The sequence below is a fragment of the Phaseolus vulgaris genome, chromosome 9 (assembly GCF_051622355.1).
Source record: "Phaseolus vulgaris cultivar YP4 chromosome 9, ASM5162235v1, whole genome shotgun sequence".
In the NCBI taxonomy this organism is placed as follows: Eukaryota; Viridiplantae; Streptophyta; class Magnoliopsida; order Fabales; family Fabaceae; genus Phaseolus; species Phaseolus vulgaris.
The window spans coordinates 10,373,728-10,398,919 of NC_143506.1; the positions used below are offsets into that span (position 1 = coordinate 10,373,728).

The window sequence follows — 25,192 nt, forward strand, 5'->3', positions numbered from 1 at the left end:
CCTCATTTTACCTCAGTCATCACTGTCTTCAAAGAATAATTCAGCTATCCAAACAAAACAGTTTTCAATTAACCCATTTGATTTGGATTAGGAAAATCATTTAAGCCCATAATTACCATAACTTAAGAGATTAATCTTACAAAGAGAGAACAAAAATAATTAAATCTCCTCAATTAAACATTTGCCTTTGGCCTCCGCTTTATTGTTCGATTTTTCAGCTTTATTGCTCCACTGAAATTCCATGGCTGATGTCTTTTCTGCTCTTACAATGGCAGCTAAAGAAGACCAGGCTTCCTCTGGCTGCTCATGAACCCAACACATGATGAAATATATCTTCTTTTCTGCTAGTTTTATAGCCCTTCGAATCCCATCCCTCCGTGAATTTCTTGGCCTTTCTGATCTGGCCTCCTTTGCCCCTTCTTGAATCAACCGATGCATATCACAAAGGGCACACACCAAAGCAGAAGTTCCCAAACTGAGTAGACTGATTACATCATCAATGACACTCAATCCAAATTGCAATCCTCCCACGTGTCTGTAAGCTGGACAGCAGACCTGCTCCAAGAAATGAGAAAGGGCTTCTAGTACCGTCTCTGGCTGTGCACCTTGACCCAACACCGAGGACAGACTCAATACAACTGTGACTGCCCCAAGGGCATCTGACCTCCAATCTCCATTGTAGAGACGAAGGGTGAAACAGTAGCTGTATAGAATATCAACTAGGTGAACAGTCAAAAGGGGTGATGGCTCCCTGGAACTAAGACTGCTTAGAGGAGGAAGAGGGGTATCAGGCCCGGCAGGAACTTCACTGAATTCTTCACCTCCAATATCATCTAGCAATTCCTGCTCAGGAAGTGATTGAACAAGCTGAGTTCCTTCACTACTGAGACGGATTTTTCTGGCAGAAGGCTTTGACCACCATGGATCCCATGGTTTAATCATCTTGCTCAATTCCCCATAAGCAATTGCTCTATGAAACTGTTTCTTTCCTTCAAGGGATAAATCATCAAAGCTGATTTCTTGTCCTGTAAGAGATGAAAATATATCAGCCTTACATAATGATGAGATGGGCATAAACCAGTTTAACTGGTACACGAGGCAATCAGAATACACTTGCAAGTTACAACAAATAATAAGTAGCATTAAATAGGAAATACCAGACAAAAGTTTTTCCATTGTCTCCTCGGATAAAGTTGAATCTGCAAAAGCTAAGGAAATAAGGGTAGATGTTTAGCTCCCTTCTCAAGTAGTTCATAAGATAGCTCATGAACAAATTACTACATCAACAGATCTTCTAAAGCAATCAACACAAAACAAGAGTGCACTATTGCTAATTTATTCGCATTCGTTATATATATATATATATATATATATATAGCCAGTCTGGGCTTCATTAATTATAGAATCCTACTAACTGAATGCTCCATAGACTGTCCATCAATTTTGCACGTTCTAGTTTCTTTCCTTTTCTCATGTTTCGGTTACATAGCAGGTGACCTTGGTAGCCAAGGGAGAATAGATCGGCATCTTCCTGTTTCCTTCAGGACTTGCAAGAATTCCAACCCTCTATACAGTTGTTCCTTCTTTTCCTAGTTAATTTTCTCATTCCATCTTCTAAGAAAAAAAAGGCAGCCAGACTCCACTATTGAAGATTCTTTTCATTCCCAAACTATTGGGCGTTGTTTTCCTAATAAAACTACTTAATATAAATTTTAGAGAGAGAGAAAAATATATCCTCCAGTGTGAAAATTTCAATAGGTCATGACAATTAATCTCTTCTTTAACAAGCAAACAGAAGTCAACATTTTGATATTTTCTGATCTTTCTATTAATGAATTTATGCATAAAATAACGTGTAGTAAGCAAAAGATACCTCATCTACTCTAGTAATTATATGAATTTTTTAGCATAACGAAGAATAGTTCATAGACATACTTTCTAAACCATCTCTCCCAGCAATATATTTTACCAATAAACGCAAGGACAGTAGAAAACATAAGAACAGGAATAAATGTACCCAGGAGAAAGTTGGAGAAAGTGGGTTAAATAATTGCAGAAGACCACCTTCCAACCAATTTTGAAGCATATTCAACTGAATGCATTTCAGACTAATACAGCTGATTACAACAACCAGGAACATCAATTATGTTCCTGGCCAACTGGTTGGGTGCTAAAGAGCCTCCCGCACCATGTTTACTCTTCAAGGAAGGCCAAGAGAAATAAGGGTCAAAGAGAGAATTGAATAAAGGACTATGTAGCAAGAAATCAGATCCACCAGTCGAGCCTTCAAAACAGTAAATCATCTAAAAATGTCATCCTTGTCCATTCAGTCAGATAAAGCTGTTGAAATAGGTGTATTAATTTTTTGTACTTCTGTTATAAAAGTTGTTTTGAGGTGTATCTAGCTCTAGGTTAAGGAACATAGGATGTAGCCTTCCTCATTGAGAATACTAGTACTCATCTTTTTAAATATATACATATACATCTGTTGAGATGAAACTCAGTGATTTTTTGCTATCTCTATAAATTCAAGTTGGTATGAGAGCTGGTCTTGTTTTTTCATTTTATGGTACTCCTACTAATGCAACTACAAATCTCAATTGGAAGAATTATTTATCTTGGTTGCTTCAGTGGAGTTGTATTTCCTTACTCAAGGATACCATCATACTGATACCATGACATCTGGAGACAAGCTAGTGTTATTTTCACTGAGATAAACTTAGTGGCCAAAGCTTGACTTTTAGCTATGTGTTGTGTTATGCCAATCAATTGAGCGCAATGTCTTAGAGATACTCAAATCCTAAAAAGACACGCTCTCTATTTTAGAAGAAGGCCCAAGATATCTTTGCAAACCATAATCAGCATCTCTTTGAGGGAACCCAAAGAGTGCCTCCCTTAAACAGGCTAATCATGATATGCTCTCACATGTAGCAAAAGTTTGGGCTGTTGTAGAAGAACTGAAAAGATCCCCTGTGGCTGACTCATTGTAGGATGTTAACAAAAACACGTAAATAAGTTATATATGGCCCTGATTTTGATCATGACAATCTTGTGATCTGCATTCTCAGATATGTCAAAAAGGCTCTAGAACAAGGATTATTATATAAGAACATAAATACACAAATCTTAGTGTATTGTTATGCAGATTGGGCTGATTGTCCCATTATCAGGAGGTCCACCACAGGATACTATGTATTCATTGGATGGAATATTATGGAAGAGCAAGAAATAAAGTGTTGTTGCAATGTAAAAGCTAAATATAGATATAATTTGGCCACCTATGAACTTGTGTGGATTAAGCAACTACTTCTAGAGTGGATATTTTGTGAAGTTAGGCAAATGATACTATATTGTGATAATCAGGACAGCCTTCATATTGCCTCCAATCTAGTGTTTCATGATAACCAAACACATAAAGACCGATTGCCATTTTGTCAAGGAGAAGTTGTTGTCAAGGAACTTAGTTCTCGATTCATCAACACTAATGACCAACTTGCAGACATTCTAACTAAACCTTTAAAGGGTCTACAATTCAGAGTTTAGTTCTTACAATAAAAGTTGTTCTTGGGTGCACCTATCATTAGATTAAGGACCACAGGTTGTAGCCTTTCTCTTTATGAGATAAACATGTACCTGTATGCACACACATACATCAGCTGAGATAAAACTAGCTGATTTTTTGTCATCTCTAAATTCAAGTAAAGCATTCTTACTTCCTGCACTAAGGTCCTCGCATTAACATCTCTTAAGCACCTCAAGAGGGATTCTACATTTATGCTGAGCCTCCAGGATAAACATGAAATGAACTTAATCTTTCAGGGAAAATTTGGCTCAGTCAAATGTTCCACTTAAAATTAATTTTCAAAAGAGCCTAATGGCTTTGATTGAAGCCTACTCTATATCTATCCAGATAAATCCAGGTTGCTGTTTATATGTCATTACCACGAGAAACAAAAAATATGTGTATATGCTTCAGAAAGTAAATAAAAACAAGAGTAGGCTTCCATGCAAAGATAGATATCAAGCAAGAAAAACTGCAACAGAGCAACGCTGGAACATATAAAAGCAACGGGAAAATATGGATGACTTACAATCCTCATCCATTTCCTCTTCTGAATGAAATCTTTTTAGTATGTCCAACATCTTGTTTTTGGTCTGTTCATCAGGCTGCATTTGCTGAAGCTCTTGAACTACATTTTCTTTCATGAAGGATTCAGTGCAACGGAGACTATGAGACTGTCAAAATTCACAGCAGTTTGCAACAAACAAGGATCAAGATTCAACGTATCTATAGAGAAAGCATGTCAACGTATCCAACAAAAGCATAACAAATTTCTGTCAGAACACTCACAATAGTAAAGCAGGCACAGTAAATGCAAACGGAGATACATAGATACAAAAGCATAGGCGATAGAATAAAAATGGTAAACAGAAGTAACATTTATGCTGAATGTCTGTAATAGTTGTAAATCTCAAAATACTATTAATACAAAGTGCACCTAAACTAGAATATGCATATTGCTGCCATGCACAAAATGTTCTGCTCCAAATTAAAAACTAATTTGTGTCATATTCTTTAATTATTGAGTATTGGCATGCTAGTGCACAAAAAATTATGGGACTCTAAAACATAATCTATGATGTAAAGTTACACACATGCAACTTATATATGCAAAGAATGAATAAAACTCTTACTTAACCAGCTCAAATAAACTAACAGACAACTACTACTTTACATACTTTGTAACATTGGAGGGAGCAGTATCGCGAATTGCATCGAGGACACGTGTACTGAGAAAACTGCTTCTGGCATCTGTTGTAGTATGAAAAGGGAATAAATGAGGACAGTTTTATCTAAAAGAAACATAAGAAATAAAATACTGGTATAAAATGAGAGAGCTAAAAGCAAGCCAAGGATTCAAAACTTGAACTGAAAATTAGAATTTTTATGCACGCACATATCATCTGATAGAACTAAGTGTGAATGAATGTTTCCAAACATAATAAGAATCGAAAAATTAAAGAAAAAAAGAACTGCGAAAAAACTTGTTGATCTTCGTCATAGCATAATTATTAAAAAGAGATATATGTAGAAGAAAAACTATAGTAAGTTGAAGATAAACATACACGTGGCAGATTATCCGAATAGGGTTCGGCGAGGGAGTAGAAGATTTGGCAGGGGTAACTATATTATCAGCCATGTTCGGAAGTGTGGCGAGGGTTTTGATGTTGTCGGAATATTTGGGAAATGTTGGAGTAAATTGAAATTGAACGCATAGGTTTCACTCGGTCGTGATCAGAATCTGCAAACCTTGGTTCCTTGAATCAACATTCGTGTTAAGCAAACAACTGCTTCGAGAATCTTCTTCTGATTGCAGCGTAGTGTGGCGCTGATGCGAGAAACTGTGGAAGGAAGGGTAAATGGGGGCGGGAGATTTGGGAGGGAGCTAGAAAGGTCTAGAGACCAATCCAAATAATATGAAAACAAATATTTAAAAAAAAAACTTTTATTTCTACTTTGACAATTTTTCTTTAAAAAAATCAATTATTGTCAAATGAATCTAGAGTCTTTAAAATCATTTTTTCTTTAAAAAAATAATTATTAATTACAAAAAAATATATAAAAATAATAATTTTATTTAATATAAAAATGAGTTTTTATTAAATATTTATAATTATAAATATTTTAATAATAATTTAATTTCAAATAATTATAATTTATAAATAAATAAATAAAATTAATTTTTGAATAATTTTTAAATATAAGGACAGATATCTAAAGTTAAATTTCTATCAATTAAAAAAATATAATTTCAATCGTATTATCCACATCACTCACAAATTTTCATAATTTTTTTCACACTTTCCACTTTATTTACCTTAATTCAAACATTGTAATTTTCTTTATATTTTTTTTTAAATTATTTCAAATTCACTCTCTCATTTTAATAAAAAAAAACATTAAAGTTTTGAACAATTTTCATAGCTCATCCATCTATTTTTCAGCGAGTACGGATTGATTGTGACATTCTTCATAACTTTTCACAACTAATAGTTCTATGTTTATTCTTATGCAGAAGAAAGAAGCTTGGATTGATTGTGACATTCTTCATAACTTTTCACAACTAATAGTTCTATGTTTATTCAACGACGAAGCTTCAAAGAAATGTAGACATATATGCGCAAAAATTTGACAAGGAAAGTTCTAAAAACATGAGGCGTCGGCATCGAGGATATTTTGGAACGTATCAATGAATGTTTGGTTCCCTTCCTCCATACAAGTGTTTATTACACATTACTTAAATTATAAATGAATTATAAGCATATTCAATCACACTTTACAACATTTAGGCCATAGGTCTTGTGACTTTGTTCGGAAACTTGGGCTGCAAATGTTCTTTCAGCTGAGTTTTGAGCACTAACTGCAGCTTCACAAGAGGTACAGGCCCTGAATATCTCAGCCAATTACAGTGCAATTGATCATTTCAGCCAAGGATTCCAATTTCTAACCACAGCTAGAGATATAAATTGAAATAGAACACAACACACAATAGTTGTCCTTATTTATATTATGGAAAGTGGTGCCAAAGAAAACAGAATGGTAATTACCGATAATTTGAGAAAAATTATGTCATGCAGCTTCTGATTATCGGCCCATTATATATTACAACAATTTGTCGAACTGTGTATGTCATGCAACCTATATATTATCTTCCAATAGGACAATCATTCAAAAATCTATGGGTACAAGCAACCAAGGTAAATTTCACATTCCGGGATGATATGAGCTAACCAATCCACCTGAGTCTCAGACATCTAAGTCTCCTTGAAACTCTCGAGTTATCAGGCTATCAACCAAGAAGAGAAAAATATAAATTAAAATGTATTTCCCAGTCTTATTTGATAGAAACTTGAGCAAACACAACTGGAAGCACATCATTAAATAAAAGCGTGAAGCTGTCTTTGTGAGAATCCAGTGTGACTATCAATAATTGTAAAATATCAGTTTTAGCCCAGGACTAGATAGTTAAAATTGTAATTCTCATGTTTTGCCAAACTGCTTGAAGAATTTCTTCCATGAAACTACTCAACCATATTCATGCTAGTTTTAGCCAAATTGAGTGAAAAAATCGTATAGACAAGATTGAGACTAAAATATCAGGGACGACGTATACAAGAAATACTTCAGATTTCTGTCAGCCAGTCAACTACCAGACCAAGGCCGCCCGGTCTAGAACACAGTGAAAACTTCTAATATACATCTTCTACAGAGGAAATAAAGAAAAATGCAATATTCAGTATATCATACACACTGCACAATACTTCAATATTTAATTGTGATTGCAAATTAACCACGTTGAGAAGCAGAATTGTGAATTCAGTCAATCACCAGCTTAATAAGCATTCATAACAATACACATCAACAAAAGCAAAATATCTATGGACTGAGAAACTGAGAAGTAAATTGGGGTAAATATTCCATAGCGTAAATTTCGATTAAGATATTTCCGCAAAGACAAGTTTGACAACACAAAATTGTAAAATCCAAACTCCAAAAGATAACAAAAAAAGATTTCCAAACTAACTAGCAGCATGTCTGTTTTCATGGTCTACTCTTCTACTACTATGGCTCCCTTCTCGCTTACGTAGATACCATCAAGGAACTTCCGAATATCTTTGTTCTTAACATGGCATTTCTGTAGCAAAAGAAATGAAAACAATTAAAGTCTAAAAAAGATTAAAACATAGAAGGGTTTGGGCAGGCCATGTTAAGAGAGAAAGAAAATACCTGGTTAATCAGAGCACAAGACCTGGAAACAAGCTCAATATCGTTTCCATCCAAAACCAACTCATCCTTCACCTTCTCAGATCGAACAACAGACACACCCTCGAGCATATCAACTTTTCTCACCTAATCAAGCACAGGTAACCATATAAATAATTAGACCTAATCGTACATTTTTCCTAGAGACAGATAAAAGAGAAAAATAATTAATTAAAAATAAACAGGAAGAGTGATTCAGTACCTTCTTCTCGCCGAGGAAATTTCGGATTTCGATGGATTTATTGTTGTTGGCAATGCTGGCGTTGATGGGGAAGTGAGCGTACACGAACCTCATCTTGTAGCGGTAGCCCTTGGTGACGCCGGTGATGAGATTGTCGACGTGGCTGAGGGCGGTGCGAATGGCAGCGGAGGTTTTCCGAGAGCCAAACCAGGCGTCGATTTTGAGCTTCTTCTGGCCGTTGTCGTCGGTGATGAGCTGAAAATCAAGGTTGAGATGTTTGAAGTGTCGCACTAGTTTTCCACGAGGGCCTTCAACCTCGATCACCTTGGCGTGAACCTTGATGCTCACGCCATCGGGAATGTTCATAGTCTCTGATGAGAGAATCGTCTTCATTGTTGCCGCTCTGTTACCGTTTTGCCTTCTCCTAGTTATTTCTTCACTTACTCATTTCTTATTTTGATCTTATAACTTCCTACATCACAAAAACAATAATTGGGCTAGGTCCAAATCTAACAACTTATAAGAATGACTCATTTTTCCTGCACCTCCATATGTTTTTCAGCCACCCCAAACAAAATATGAAAAGATCCTTTTATTCTTCTTGTGCCACCCCATATTCCGAATTATATAATCCCATAGTTAATTTTGGATTCGGAAATAGCTTATAGTTTATGTAATCCATAATATATTTTTTAAAAATGGTATTCTGAATTATATAATCTGAAATATTAGATTTGAAAGTAGCTTCCAGATTATGTAATTTGAACACATTTGAAAAAGGGCTTATGGATTACATAATTTGGAAGCTAATTTAGACTTTCAGATTATATAATATGAAAACTAATCATACATCTGAAAAAAATTAAATTACATAATTTGAAAACTAATTACAAATTTGGAAAAAAACTTATGGATTACATAATCCATAAGAAGATATGGAAGTTTGTGGATGTGGAAGAAGAAAATATGGAAGTGAAGGAAGAAACCGTCTATAAGAACGCATACTATTAACCTAGTTTTTTGAGTTAATATTTGCACCTTCTTCTTTTATCAATATTCCATCCAATCATTTTATTTCCACAAATACCCTTTTCAAAAATACCACCATAAAGTGTTTTTTTTAAACTAATATATTATCATTTCGTAGAAAGCAGTTATCAATTTTAAATTTAAAATGTAGTGTAGGTGTAATGATTTATTAGTCGTGGAAATTTTGTATGACGTGAAACAATTTGTTTTTTCATATCTTTATCTCTTTTAAAAATTATAATTTTTATCTCATCTTATTATTTCATCTTATTATTTCATTTACGGTTACTAAATGTCATACAATATATTATATTTTATTTCATTTACCGTTACTAAATGTCATACAATATATTATATTTTTATTATTTATATATAGCAGAAATTTAAGTAAAATTCAATAAATATTTTTTATATTAAATTAGTAAATTTAAAATTTGATTTTATTAATACGAATAGTTAAATTGTATAACTTTTACTTAAAAATTTAGAGAATTTGAATCCTATATAATAGTTAGATCTGAAAATAATATGAATAAATGAGATATTATAGGTAAACTAATATTTAAAATAAAATAAAATATTATTATTTACATATTTGTATTAAAATGTGTAAACTTTTAATAAATACGAATATATTATATTCATATATAAAAATGATTGCTTTTTATAAATAAATTTTAAAAATGGTATTATAGTTTAGTTTGGTTTTGAAAACTGCTTTATATAAAAAAATATATATAAATTATTTAGTTTTTTCTAAACAACTTTTAGTTTTTTCTTCTTCCACTTTCATTATGGCTTTTTGCTACTTTTTATTTATTTCACATTGTAATTCAATTTTATTTTTCTTGCAATCTATTTTTTTTTTAAATCTTGATAAGAATATGCAAATAAAAAAATAATAAATAAAATTTGTAAAATTTTAAAATTAAAAGAATTATGAATGATATTTTATATAATTTGATTATTGTTATAATTTAATTAATGAAGATATTGGTTAAGAATAATGTTATTCTTTTGAATAATATCTAAAACAAATTTCAAATATTAATTTTTATTTTTATTTGGTCTTCTCTTTAAAAAATAATTTAATGTTTTTTTTAAATATATATATATAATTTGATATTTAATAAATACACATATATTTATAATTTAAATTAATATAAATACATGATAATACAAATAATAATAATAAAAATAAAAAAATACAAATACACAAGGTCTAAGTTTCCATTAGATATGTGTTTCCGAAATGTAACTCGTGATTAAAAAAACATGAATTTTATACTACAATTTCGAAAAACACTCTTATAGTAGCACTTTATACTATCGAATCCAAAAATATTTTTCATTCCACGTGAAGTTTAGTCTTGAAAACATCCTTCTAAGTGTGAGGATTTTGATGAATTTTGGATGTTATGAGTGTTTGATTCCACGAATTCACAATGATGCTCAATTCACTTCATTCATTTACTTAGACACATTCCCTGTTTAGTATTCACTTTTATTACACAACAAGTATTTAAGTAATTTTCTTTTTCTATTCAACATTCTTTACCTTTGGATATCCTTTTTCTATTAATTCTCGCACAAATTAAAAATTGATTCTGGAATTTACCCAGGAATGGATTGGTAAATTGGCAGAGAAAGTGGTCCCATAAACAAGTAATCTTCTCATTCCAAAAACACAATATATTCTTAGGGAAATTGATCAACCGTGACAGTAATGTAACACTGCATTTTCAGAGAGAAGAATAAATAAGGGACCAAAGTGTCTAAAAATCTGAATTCTATGATGTTCTCCGACAAATTAAAACATTCCTTAGAAAACAAAATAGCCATAAGCATCGTATAGACATAGTCATACAGAATGTAACTCTATCTACTATGCGTATGTATACTACTGTTACTGTGTTACATCCTCTTTCAAAAAAGACCAAAGAAGACGGAAAAACCTAGTACGATGAGCCACACAATATGCACCAAAAGCAATGCTTGACCAGACAGAGGGACGGAACCACCATTCCCCACTTCACAGAACCCCATTTTCGCAACCTGTGCGCCGGCGCACGCGGCTTCGCTGCACCCGCACCAGTACGTCACGCCGTCCACTCCGCAAACGGGGTCCGTCCGAAAACACTTAACGGGGCACGACGACGGCGCTACCCCGCTGCACACTTTCTGCCCTTCGTCAACGGCGACCTGGGACGGCAACCGGAGAACCGTGGAGTCGACGTCATGGGCTGTCGCAGGCTGGAGGGCGAAGACGGCGATGAAGACGGCTGAGAAGTAGAAGGTTTTGAAGATTCCGACCATGATCTGGGAGAGGCGAGCTTAAAGCTCGCCTGAGGAATCAGAGAACACAATGGATTGAGAATTGAAATGGGTTTGAAATGAATCGTACTTATGAAGGAGAAAAAGTTGGATCGAGTTTGTAAGATAGGTTAAGAAAATGGAGGGGTGAGAGTGTGTGGTTGAACTACATGAATTACTCTGCACCTTTCTTTCTTACAATGTCAATCTTCATCATTCATTTTGCTGTTTCTTCAGGTACTATCAAAGTCTTTTTAATAATAAATTAATCTATGCAAGAATATCAAAAATAAATAATAAATAATATTAATAAATACACTCTCCATGTGAAAATAATTAAAATAAATCATAAAACTTAATTATCATTAATTACCATTAATTTTTCCTATAACGTATTAAAATATGTAACCATGCTTAGTAAACAAGATATATTAAAAATCACTTGATATCCATTATCGTTTTTTTTTTTCGAGACGCGTAGTAAATGTTTTTATTCGAGTTAAATGAATAATTGTAAGTGATAACTTTTTTTAATGTTTAATACACACTCATTTAAAGTTTTTAAATTTTAAATAACTAAACTAAACCAGGATAATCCCATCTCATTTGATGATTTTCCTAATCGCGATTTTGTGTTTTAATACATAAAGTTTTAAATTAGGAGAAAACACATTTATAGAAAAGTCAAGAAAAAAAAATTATGCTAAAATTTATATATTGTCTACAAGTTAATTAAACAAAATTGGATCATCCAATCCAAATTTAAGTAGAATGTTGATATATAAAAACACGTTTTTCATTGAATACTTTCTTTTCTTTCTCTTAACACATCTTATTTCCTACAAACATATCATTACAAAAAAAATATTAATTACGCATGTATTATTTCTCAGGAATTTGCTTTCATGGGTAAAAAATGTATTTCTCATATAGTATTTCTCACATATATTGTATAATGGATAATTACAAAGTTTCCAAGAATATAATTATGGGAAATCTACGTATTATTAATTGAAATTTTTGGTGTTATCTACTAAAATAACACTCTTAAAAAAATCATTAAATAAAAACTAATTTTAAAGACAAAAAATAGTTAGTTGATATATTGATTAAATTAAATAAATTTTAGAGACTAGAAAAATTATTGGTTTATAAATTAGTTTTTATTATTGATTATTAGTTTCTAAATTGGTATCTAATTAGCTACCAAAGTTTTTGCTACCAAATTTAAAATCTAAATAATTGGTAGTTAAAACATTGGTAGTTAATTAGATACAAATTTAGAAACTATTGATCAATAATAGAAATTAATTTAGAAACCAATAATTTTTTAGTCTCTAAAATAGTATCTAATTTAGTTAATATAACAATTAGTTATATTTAGTTTCTAAAATTGATTTTTATTTAATAATTTTCTAGTAGTGTAAATATATTTGGTAATGTCAAAATAGTAATGGGTGATGACAAAAGTTTTCCACATATATTAGTTTTTCAAAAATATAAATTAAATTATCATAATAACAAAATTACCATTTTTGTGGAATTAAATTTCTCTTGGATTCTTCATAAAAATTTAATCTCACAAAGTTAGAATCCATCATTCTCACAAGGCATTATTAATAATCCATCTTCACACACAAAATATACTTCTCTTACAAAATTTCGTACTTCACTTGCCTTCTTTATGAATTTCATTTAATTCGGGAGAGTCTCATCTAAGTCATTTCAGTTGAACCTTAATCCTTAATTATTTGCAAACCAAAATTATTTTATCGTTACTTTTAAGAGTTCTTACAATTGAAAGTCATGTCGGTATCATGTTGCACAATTGTATCATTCCACTCTTACTCCTCACGCTCCTATAATCGTCAATGTTAATTATGTTACTAATATATTATGATTGTCTTTTTTTTTTGCAAATTAGTTTTTTAAAATGATTCTATTGTTATTTGGTTCTTATGTTAAATATCACTTTTTATTAGAAGAATTAATTTTTAGAATAATCTAAATCGAAGCACTAAATGACTAAATGATGAAATATAAAATATCATTATGTAAACGTGTTAGAAAAGATGAAATATTAATTGTCATTGAAATAAGTAGAACTCTATCTTTACCTACCCTAAACCCTGATCACTCTAAAGGAAAGAAGTGACTTATAAGTTTTTAATACAAAAATTTCTACTTATATCTTTATCCTTTATTTAAAAATATAATTATTTGAAAAACTTCATACGAACAATATTTCGACCATGAAAATTTTCTATTTTTCTTAAAGTGATACTTTTTTTTTCTTTTTTTTTACGTCTCGTGTGTCGATGTGTACATACAAATATTTTTTTATAAATCATGAGAGTAAAATATAGGCTTATGCAATTTACACTCCCCAATTTTGCTATCTATACTACCCTTCTGTATTTTTTTTAAAATGATATGTTTACCTTTATTTTTTTTCTTTTTTTTTCAAAATATTCATATCTCCTTACCTTCGATCCTTTATACCACATGCCTTTGATGCTTTCACTCCCAAACCTTCTGAATATTTTTTTGTCAAAAACATTAACTCAAATCAAATTTGTTTCTCTTCAATTAAATTAGATATTTTCACTATCACAATGTAATATTTTTTTCTTTCTCAAGAATCTTTGGTTAAAAATGTCTTTTTATAAAATAATTTTATAAACACCTTTTTTTATGTTTCTTTACACTCTAAACAAGTAGTTTACAAAACACCATTGATTTTTTCCCATAAATATTTGGTTAAAAATGTCTTTTAAAAAATAATCTCATAAAAAAAATTATATTTCTTACACTTTAAAAAAGTGTTTAACAAAACACCATTGCATTTTCATGTTTTATGAAGTATCATTCTAGTATTAAGAAAACACATGTATATTAGAAAGCACATTTCAAAATGTAAAAGAAAATTGTGTTTTCATATTACTCTCTTTATAATTCAAAATACATTTTTTAGAACACATTTTTATTTTCTTAATATTCCAAAAAAAATACTTTCAAGACCATTTAATTTTCATGTTTTGGAAAATACTTTCGAAGTAGTAAGTTTTCAATTTGGAGATTATTGACAAACAATTTGTCTACAGTAAAAAGTATTCAAAGAAGAAATGTGGTGGAAGGAAACCGAGCCACTATTGTCACGTACAAGAAGAGTCTACCCAATATTTTTTAACTTAAAGTATTTTTTTTCTAAGTTATGGGATGAATGTTATCGGATGGACATCTAGGTCCTTTCCTCCAAGAAAGGGACAAACAAAATTCTCTCTAGTCGGAATCGATTATTTCACCAAATGAATCGAGATCGAGTCACTCACATTCATCTCCGCCAAGAACATATAGAACTTTGTATGGCGAAGTATCGTGTATTGGTTCGGCGTGTCGCACACAATAATAACTGACAACGGTCGACAGTTCATCGGCCGAGGACTTCAATCCTTCTACGATGACCTCGGTATCAAGTCCATAACTACCTCGGTCAAACACCCTCAGACCAATGGACAGGCCGAGACTGCCAAAAAGGTCATCTTGAACGAACTGAAGAAGCGACTCAAAAAAGCAAAGGGTTGATGGACTGAAGAATTGTTAGAAGTTTTATGGGCATATCATTGCACCCCCAGATGTCCACCCAAGAGACACCGTATAACCTAACATGCGGGACCGAAGCAATGATCTCGGTCGAGGTAGGCGAGTCTATCATCCGAAGGCATATGTTCGATCTAACCTTGAACGAAAAGAGTATTTTGATCAGCCTAGATTTGGTCAGCGAGCTCCGCGACAAAACAAGATCCGAAAGGCGGCATGCAAACTTCGAGCGGCAAGACGTTACAACACGAAGGTCCGAATGAGGAGCTTCCAGAAGGGAGACCTCGTCTGGAGAATGAGGAGCGACACAAGGAGGAAGGAAGGCAAGTTAACATCCAAGAAGTAGCAACTGGGGGGTTTACCACCTAGAGTGGTTATCGGACAAAACTGTACCGAGGACATGAAATGTCACGCACTTCAAATTTTACTATAGTTAATCAATAAAATTCACGCACTCTTCTATGAACCATCCTCGGATTAACCATCTTCGAGCTTGGGGGGCAAGTGTACCGGTGGGTCGTACGACTGATAACACGTCTCGGTCCCCATCATTGAGTCGGCTGAATGTAGTCAAGGCCCACGTCCCATGGGTCAACTGATAGCTCAAGTCCAATTACGCTCAACCAAGGTCAGTGAAGCTAATCCATGATTAGGAGCTAGGTAATGCACCTTAAACACAGTCCAAATCCTTAACCAGACCCAATAAGGAAAGTCCATCAAAGTTAATATAAATAGCACATATTCCAAGAATCAGGTACATCATCATATACAGTGCTTTGAGAATTGAGTACCAAACGTCTTTGCTGACTTGAGTATCGGAGTGTCTTTTGTAGGTAGTTTAAGAACAGTACGACCGACGGTAGAAGAAGATAAAAGAATCCTCCCAATAGTTCTCTAGGCCCCAATCTTCACACGAGAACAATAATATTGCTTATACTTCATAAAAACAACCTTATATACTTTTTTTAAAATTATATAGAAAACATTTGTTTTTTTAAATTATATAGAAAACATTTGATTGCATGTGTAACCCTAAGTTAATACATACATTAAAAAAAGAATTTTAGATATGAAACATGCAATTTATGTTGCCTTAATGACACTATCATTGATAAATTAGGAACAAACTATATTAAAAAGTGGTATGATATTTAATAAGTAGCTTAATTTAGTCTGGATTAGTCGTAAACACTTAAAAAAAATGTAATAGTAATTTTGAGAAAAATGTTTATGTTACAACATACCCTAAAAATATATGGTGTGAACAAACTCATAAAAGTAGGTTAATAGTTAATAGTTAAAACTTAACATTATTACCAACTCCAAGAGCAAGGTTGGCATAGGAAAGATTCAAAATTCCCCTAAATTGGTATTGGAAGGCAAAAAGTGCTCCTAAAATTGAGAGCCGGATAGGTATAAATAAGAGGGTATGGGCAACATTATCAATGACCTCAGCATTATCTTCATAGTGGTGCTTTGTTCTTGAATCACAAACACTCCTCCTTCATTCATATTCAGTGAATTAAATTTATAATGGGAGGTTGTGTGAGTGGTCCTAAGAACCAAAAAGAGGTCACAATTGAGACTCCCTCCACACCAAAGAATGTTGATGAGATACATGTTGTTCCTGAGGAGAAGATGATCCAACAGGAAGAGAGTCTGGTAGAGGAGGAGAAAGTGAAGGAAGATGAAAAGGATGAAGAGAAGGTAGAACAACCAAAAGATGCAGAAGAAGATCTCCCTTCCTCTGATCTAATTCATTTTTAAGACCTCTTCTTAAAAATCCTCACCCTCATTTATGCCTATGCATGATTCCTTTCACTTTTTGAAACAACATTTCAGTAATAAGAAATGACTTTTTATGTCTCAAAAAATGTGTATGTAATGTTTTCTTCTTCTTATTTTTTCAAAGAAAAAATAAATATATGTGAGTTAAAATTATTAAATAATAAAGTGAAAACAATAAAAATAAATATATTTTTTTCACTATAGTTATTGTATAAAATTAACCAAAAAGAAACACCTCTTATACTTAGAAACACTTATACCTACATTTTTATTTATCATAATAAATATTTAATAATGATAATAATAATAATAATTAATTATAACAATAAAATTATAATTGTAAAATAATAATAATAAATATAATTATTTATGATAAAAATATAAATTTATATAATAATACTATTAATTATAAAAAAATATAAAAAAATAATATTATTATTTAATACAAAGATATTTTTGATTAAATTTTTATAATTACAAATATTTAAGTACGATTTATATTTATTAAATTTTACTTTTAATATTTTTTTTATAATTAGATGATTTATATTTTTTAACTGAAATATTTGATTAATAATATTTCAAAATAGATTTTATATATAAATAAGCAATATTTGTTTATTTTTAATTAATTTTAATATTATATTTTTTTATTAATTAAAAAAAATATTTTTTATATCAAATTATTTTTTAATATTTTTATAATTTTTAATATTATAATTTAATTTATAATGGAAAAAAATATTTTATGAAAATTTGTCATGTTGCGACAACGATAGTTATTTTGTATTTTTTTCAATAATAATTATTCAACGATATAAAAAAAATTTACAAAAAATTTATTAACTCAAATCTACACGGAAAATATCTCATGTTTTATTAATCAAATCTTTTTAAATATAAGGGTCAATTTATAAACTTCGATGTTTTAAAAAAATTAAAAAATTTCTTACAACTATCACATCACTCATAATCTTCTCACAATCTTCGTCAATTTTTTTTTTAAAATTGAGTTTACATGTTGTGGTTCAAATGACCTCAATTTCTTTATACATTTCAAATCACTCAAAGTTTACTCCCTTCTAGTTTCACACATCATGTTTCTAATCCAAACACTCCAATAAAGTGATGTGATATGAGAACAATTAATTCCAAACATGCCTTAGCCAACCACTTTCTTTTTTCTTTTTTTTCATCACTATACATTTACATGAAAAATCCTTCTATCAACATCAAGCAATCCTTCTATCAACATCAAGCAAGTGCCTTCTTTTTCAACTTATATTTTTTAGTAAATTGCTAAATAAAGTTAAAGTTTTAAGACTTTGGCTATTTTCTTAAAAGAAAACATTGGTTAGATATTCACAATTTGAGTAATCAATCATTTTATCAAATATTCCAACACTCACTTACGTCAACTTATTTATTATTTTTTAATTATTTTTATAATCAAACAGTAAATACTGGATAAATATTGAGACTGTACATATGTTATATTTTTTTTTTATAAAATATGTTTTTAAATAAATATAAAGTTCACAATATCTGTTTTTTTACTACTATAACAAAAGTTGAATGATTTTCATACAATAAGTTTACTTTCGTTATTAATATTTATTTAATATGCTTTAATGCTCATACATTAAAATTTGTCCATTTTTATTTTTAGTATAGAAACATTTTATTATTTTTGTTCATCACATTTTGATCTATCAATGTCTAAATGCATTCTTCTAATTATCCTTATTAAAGATGTCATGACATTAAATTTAATAATATTTTATTACTTCTAATTGCACACCATTTAGTCTTTTATATTCTATAACATTTTTGGTAAATATATTTATTAAAATTATAAAATTTTTTATGATTAAAAATTGTTATAAATTGTCGTACATCATCTCTAAATTCGTTTTTGAAATTTTTTATAAAATAAATAAATAAATGAACACATTACAAAAATAAGCTCATAATGGGGCGCGCGCACATTTTTTTATTAATTAGATTTGTGATATAAATTTTAAATAGTTTGATAATTTAATTTTTTTATTAGTAACTTCTTTTATTAGTAATTTAAATTTAGAAAATAATAAAAATAAAAAGATTTTGGATTTGTTTCATGTGCTAACTTTCATCTTATTATTTTTAAAAACAAAACAAGAAGGTACTCATAAAATAAATGGATCCAATAAATATTTCCTACTATTAATATTTTTTTGTGTTCTTTAATTTAATTGTCATTAAATATACATATGTAACGAAAATATGATTTATTAAGATCAATTTGGATTAAGGAGTGAATTTGAGATGATTTGTAGAGAAAGTATAAAAGAAGTGAACTTGAATTAAGGTAAATAAAGTAGAAAGTGTAGAAAAATTTATAAAAGATGATGAGAAATGTGATAGATATAATTAAAATTATATTTTTTTAATTGATAAAAATGTAGGTTTACAAAATTATCATTGTATTTAAAAATTGTTAAAAAAAAAAATTTAATTGATTTATCTACAAATTATAATTATTTTTAATTAAAATATTATTTTCAGTGATCTTGAAATATTATTTTCGATAATATATTACAACTAACTTAAAAAAATACAAAACGATAAAAATTTTGATAAAAAAAAATTAAATATTTAATAAAAACTTATTTTTATATTAAATAACATTATTATTTTTATCTTTATTTTTTATAATTAATATAATTATTTTATAAATTTAATTATTTTATAAATTTATTTATTATTATTATTATTCATAATTATAATTTATAATAATTATTAATTATTATATTTTTTATAACATAAATTTATTTAACATTTAATATTTAATATTTTTTATTATATTAAGTTTAATTATGTAATTTTATTTTAAATAAAAATGAATAATGACTTGTGTTTAAAATATAAAAAAAATAAGAAAGTAATATAAATAATTAATTATATAAATATATATATTAAAACTTTCTTTACAAATCTCTAAGAAAGATTGAAATTGAAAAAGCTTCTCGTTTTATTTGCTTATTCTCTTGATTTTTTTTTTCTTTGCACACTATGAAACTTACCAGTTCTCAACAAAAAGTGGTAAATGTTTTTATTTTAAAATAAAAACTATTTAAATATATTTGTACTACTCGATCCAACAATATCCATTTAATATTATGGATATCTTTCCATAGGTAAAAGTAAAAGTTGGATTGTTAATATTTATTTTCATAAAGATTGAATTATTAATATTTATTTTTGTAAAAGACTTGCTGATAATATTTATTTTATATTAACATATTAAATTAATAAATTTTATAAAATTCAACATTCTATTTATACAATTGTAAGGACACATATTAAATTCTTAATATATATATGAAAATTTTCAAATAGACTTTCATCTTGTTTTTCTTAAAAATTCTTTATGAATAAATATAATTTATCAATGTATATTTCTTTTAACATATGAATTTTGTCTTAGTCCTCTATATTTTTATATTTTATATTTTCTTAATAATATTTTTTTGAGATAGATTATTGTTAGGTGTGAACCTAACTCAAGTTACATAATGATATGTAACAAAAGAGATTTTTATATAAAATAAAAATACAAAATACTTACACTCATTCAATATTTAATATTCATTTATTCCTATAATATCACTATAGTCTTATTGAACTCAAACCTCAAAGTTACCACACCAAATACTGTATAAAGCTTGTCAAACATATAATTAATACATACACCCATTTAATTATGAACGTAAACAAGAAAATTCCAACTTAATAGAATGGGTGAAATATAAATAGTTAACTTTTTTTTATCTTTATACTAAAATTGAAAAATGCTACGCATTATATAAACAAACAACACACTATATAAACACACAACATTTCTACAAGAGAAATTGAATACTGGGATCACTTACTGAGATCTTCTAACCTAGGGTGTTACTAAAAATTAAAAATCTAGTTTTTTTTATCTTAATTGTTTGCTTTCTAAGGAACTTCTATAATTTTATTCTCCAGACTGGATAAGTTTCAAGATTTACGGACCTAATACAAATTATCCAAACAAAACAAAAATCCATTTTATAGTAGAATAATTTGAGAGAATTAATCTTCTAAAGTGAACCCACCAAAATTGATGACTAAATTATAAACAAAAATAGAGAATAAAGAATTTTTAGAGTAAAAATGAACTTATTATGTTTGAAAAAAAAATCTCATCAGATAAAAGTGTTTCTTAATTCGTCAACTATAACGTGGTCTGATCATATTTTAAAATAAATAAAGATTGAAAGAGAAAATTAAGAAAAAAGGAAGAGATTTAGAGAGAGAAAGAGAGATAGAGAAGAAGAAAAAAAATGGTGAGTGAGGACGGGTTCTAGGCTCTTACAAAATTCAACATTCTATTTATACAATTATAAATTATAGAGAAACATATCAAATTCTTACCATCTATAAATACAAATCTTAAAAAATACTTTCCCTCATTCAATATAGTCCTATTGACTTGTGAACATCTCTTCTGCACAGATGAACTCACACCTCAAAAGTTACCACGCCAAATACATACTGTATGAATATTAAAGCTTGTCAAACATATAATTAATACATACAGGCATTTAATTATCAACGTCCAGAAAAAAACGGCCTACTTAATAGAATGGGTTAAAAACAAATAGTTAACTTTTTATCTTTATACTAAAATTGAAAATTGCTAAAACCATGGTACGAAAAACATTTTACCTTATTTGTTTAAAATTTTAGGTTTCCTTTTCTCTTTTTCTTCAAAAATACTTAAAACAGTGAGACAAATATTTATTCGTCTTGCGTTACGTGTTAGTCCATCCGGCAATAATTATAGAAACTGCAATATAAATTGCATTAATCTGTCTCTTTTACTTTTCTGCTACGGATCAGACGAGCGAGTTCCAAGAACACACACAAACCAATCTTCAAACAATTTGAAGTATTAAAAGTGATGACGATGGTAACCATGAGACAACAGAAAACAGACAAAAGTTGCAGTTCCCTTTTACAGTTAAGATATCAATGGACAACGCCATTTTCAGCCCATGAAGGTGCAACCTCTTTTGCTTGTTCCTCTTCTCCCTTGTTCTCCTCTTTCACAGCCAACACAACCAGAACCAACAATAAGGGATAGCTAATAGTAGTCATCACCCAATTCACAATCAACTGAGCCATAGCTGACACGTTGTGGTTATCAATTTGCCAAGCCACTGCAGCCCCTGCACTTTGTATGCCTTTATAGAACCCAGCATACCTGCATAACCATAACCACAAACAATACTTCATTCCCAATTTTCAAGCATTATTAGGAGTATATTCTCAATTACTTGCACACCTTTTTGTATACAGAAAAAATAATCAAATAATTAAGCATGAGGGATCATGAGATGGTTATTCTGAAATGAAATCCTGATTCTTGAACACAAGCAAAATCAGGAAGAGATATTTGTTTATGAGTGTTAACTGAAAATGAATACTCATTGCAAGATATTCTGCTATATATGTACTACATACCTGCTAAGAATCTCAGAATCATTGGCGAGGGCCCCAATAACCCAATAGATCATGCTTTGGAACATGGCATCAAGCAAGCCAAAACTGAAATACAAGAGAAAGGGTCCAGCATAGCTAGAACCAGAGTCCTTAAAATCCATGATGACACCGAGGTCACGCTTAATCTGATTCGCAAGTGCACCGCCCCATGTAGCAGAGGCAAGAAGAGCAACCACACAAACTCCCACAACCCCTCTTTTCCTGCGACTCTTGAAACTGAAATCCATCACATAACCAATCGCAACCGAACCCAGCATCTGCGCCCCCCAATAGAACACATTGTTGAACCCTCTAGTCCTCAAATTGAACTGCGGCTTATTGACATGGTTGAACTGGTAGGTGTAGAAGAAGTTACTGGACCAAGCAGCGGGAACAATGAGAAGCATCTTCCAATTGTAGAAAAGCTTCAGAATTTCATAAGATTCAGTTGTCACATTGGAGTACAGCATGCGAGTGCACCTAGTGCCATCATCTCGAACAACCTTGCTGGCTGGCAAAATGGTCAACGACAAAACGGCCCCAGCGGACATAAAAGCCATGAAACCTATGTAGGTTCCGTCGTTGACGGTGGCAGCAGAGTCGCCACGGTTGTAGTTCAAGATGAAGGGAATTAAACCGCCGATGACACCCCCCATGTTGAAAATGCTCCAGAAGATGGAAATGTAAGTGCCTTTGCGATTCTCCGGCGGGTAGGAGGTCATGATGGCGCCCTGCGCCGCCCAGAGGAGGCCGGCACCGATTCCAAGAACGGCGCCGGCGACGATAGCGAAGAACTGGTGCTGGTAGTGGTTGTAGTACAAGAAGGAGCCGGCGTAGAGGACGTAGGTGGAGCAACCTGCGAAAAGGGTGAGGTGGGGTCCGAGTATGTTGTAGATGCCGCCGCCGAGGATGCCGAAGATTGCGAAGGTGGTGTAGAGCGCGGTGAGGGCGTTATTGGAAGCGGTGGAGTTGACTTGGCCGCCGCCACCCATGCCGGAGAGGGCGTTGAACATGCCGGGGCAGCAAAAGCACACCAACCCGATAAGAACGATCTGAATGATCGGCGAATTGTACCTGAAAAGGTTAAAACTTTTTGCGTTTTCGGGAATCTGGGGGTTTGAATCTTCATTTTCGGGATTACCCATTTGAAAAGGATGATTGAATGGGCAGAGAGTGAAAGAGGGGAAGAAGAAAAATAGTGATGATTGTTTGAGGGAATGGAAGAGTTTAAGTAGAAGAGGTGTGGAACAAGAAACTGGGGTCCATAATAGGACAAATTTAGAGTAATTTTCTTTTGTCTGTAGCTTGCAATTGAAATGGTTGCCACAGGTCAGTGAAAGAGAGAAGCATTGAAGATGCTTACGCAAACTCTTTCACTCAGCGGAAATGGCCGTTTTCTTCACTCTGAAACTATTTGTTTATTATGAAACATTTGATTCAGGAGCCTTTTCCACTTTGCAGATTCGGATCACGAAAAGTTCATAACTGGATTTCTTCTCTTCGTTTACTTTCTTCTGCATGAAATAATTTCCACATCATTCACAAGTCAAGCTCTTTTTAGAGTCTTTTCTGACTCTTTGTTGGAAAATAAAATAAACTGGAAAGAAACAAACATTTTTAGATTAAATATTTTTTGTATGATAAAAAATTATAATAAATGAACGTTTTAAATATATTAATTATATTTAAATTAAAAGTAATGCTAAATAAATATATTATTTATGTTTTTGATTTGTTAATAAATAATTTAAATTTTGATATAAGTTATCTATAAATAAAAATCGATACACGGTTAAGGAAATTAAAAATATACATGAAAATATAAAGATAAACTAAGAATAATATATTTTGACAACCAATAATATTATTATTTTATTTTAAATTTATTTTATTTTTATTAATTAAATATAATATTTTATTATTAAAAATGGTTGCGGTGTAGAAGTGAAAGAAAAAGAGGAGTGTGAAACAAACTTTATCCGTAAATGAACGGTGACAGATATGGATAAGAAACATTTTTTAATATTTTGATGAATTTAGTTTAGAGTAAATTGTTGACACATCATTAATAACCTAACATTTTGGTAAAACTAACTTAAAAAACTATTTGAAACATATAAACTAGTAAAGTTAAGAGCATAGAGCTGGTTAGCTAAATTAAAATGTTTAATAAAATTAACTACTTTACATGTTGATAAAAATAAAATGAAATAAAAAATTACTTATTTAGAATAAAAAAAAGTCTTAAATAATTAACAATAATAAAAATAAGTTTTAAATAATTAACAATAACAAAAATGAAAAATAATAATAATAACTTATGAACTAACTTATTTCCATCAGCTACTGTAATGTATAAATTCATGTACTATCTAACTTTGTCAAATTAACATATAAAGTAATTAAAATAACTTATATTTATTGAATTGAATTACTGAAGTAACTACCTTAAAGTCAGGCCTATCATAATTTATTTATTTGTTGATAATACAAAAAGTTTACACTGCTGCATATAAATAACCATTTCTAATTCATAGAATTTTTTTTTCATGTCAAATAAATTTTTTAAATTACAATTAAAATATATAATAAATTAATATTTTAAATGTGATAATTATATTTTGAATACTGTTTAAAAAACTGTGATGTGCTAATTTTTAATTGGAATAAATAGGTAACATATTTATGAATTTATTAAAAAAAATTAATTGGAACTTATTAAAAAAAATAGGGGTGAAATGTAATTTATTTTACAATATTGTATTTATATTAAGAAAAAAAAATAATTAATATTGAGATTTTTTTTTCACTTTTTCTTTGCCTAAATAACAGAAAGGAATGTTTTTCTTCTTTATTATATTTATTCAACATTATAAAGCATTGTTAAAAATATCAAGCAT

At 30.2% G+C, this 25,192-nt stretch overlaps 4 protein-coding genes across 7 annotated transcripts; all 4 read right to left on the minus strand.

Annotated features, from left to right (window-relative positions):
• Positions 1-45: 45 nt before the first annotated feature.
• LOC137821735 (HIT-type Zinc finger family protein) lies at positions 46-5,543 on the minus strand. Of its 4 annotated transcripts, XM_068626468.2 has the most exons (5): positions 5,128-5,543; positions 4,741-4,813; positions 4,092-4,236; positions 1,158-1,208; positions 46-1,025 (listed from the first exon to the last, which is right to left on the minus strand). In XM_068626468.2, exons 1-5 carry the CDS (start codon positions 5,199-5,201, stop codon positions 160-162), a joined length of 1,209 nt encoding a protein of 402 aa, XP_068482569.1. In that variant the 5' UTR covers positions 5,202-5,543; the 3' UTR covers positions 46-159. The 4 variants fall into 4 exon arrangements, with proteins under 4 accessions (XP_068482569.1, XP_090150822.1, XP_090150823.1 ...); XM_090294696.1 differs by lacking the exon at positions 1,158-1,208 and having other exon boundaries at positions 5,128-5,449; XM_090294697.1 differs by lacking the exon at positions 1,158-1,208 and having other exon boundaries at positions 4,092-4,288; positions 5,128-5,402.
• A 1,918-nt stretch (positions 5,544-7,461) lies between these two features.
• Positions 7,462-8,411, minus strand: LOC137821694 (large ribosomal subunit protein uL6). Its single transcript, XM_068626403.2, has 3 exons — positions 8,028-8,411; positions 7,790-7,912; positions 7,462-7,697 (listed from the first exon to the last, which is right to left on the minus strand). The coding sequence occupies exons 1-3, from the start codon at positions 8,397-8,399 to the stop codon at positions 7,611-7,613; spliced, it is 582 nt and encodes a 193-aa protein (XP_068482504.1). The 5' UTR covers positions 8,400-8,411; the 3' UTR covers positions 7,462-7,610.
• Positions 8,412-10,807: 2,396 nt separating this feature from the next.
• LOC137821236 (uncharacterized) lies at positions 10,808-11,561 on the minus strand. Its single transcript, XM_068625736.2, has one exon. The coding sequence runs from the start codon at positions 11,349-11,351 to the stop codon at positions 10,962-10,964; it is 390 nt and encodes a 129-aa protein (XP_068481837.1). The 5' UTR covers positions 11,352-11,561; the 3' UTR covers positions 10,808-10,961.
• A 10,027-nt stretch (positions 11,562-21,588) lies between these two features.
• Positions 21,589-23,824, minus strand: LOC137822585 (UNC93-like protein 1). Its single transcript, XM_068627495.2, has 2 exons — positions 22,275-23,824; positions 21,589-22,014 (listed from the first exon to the last, which is right to left on the minus strand). The coding sequence occupies exons 1-2, from the start codon at positions 23,435-23,437 to the stop codon at positions 21,780-21,782; spliced, it is 1,398 nt and encodes a 465-aa protein (XP_068483596.1). The 5' UTR covers positions 23,438-23,824; the 3' UTR covers positions 21,589-21,779.
• Between the last annotated feature and the right edge of the window lie 1,368 nt (positions 23,825-25,192).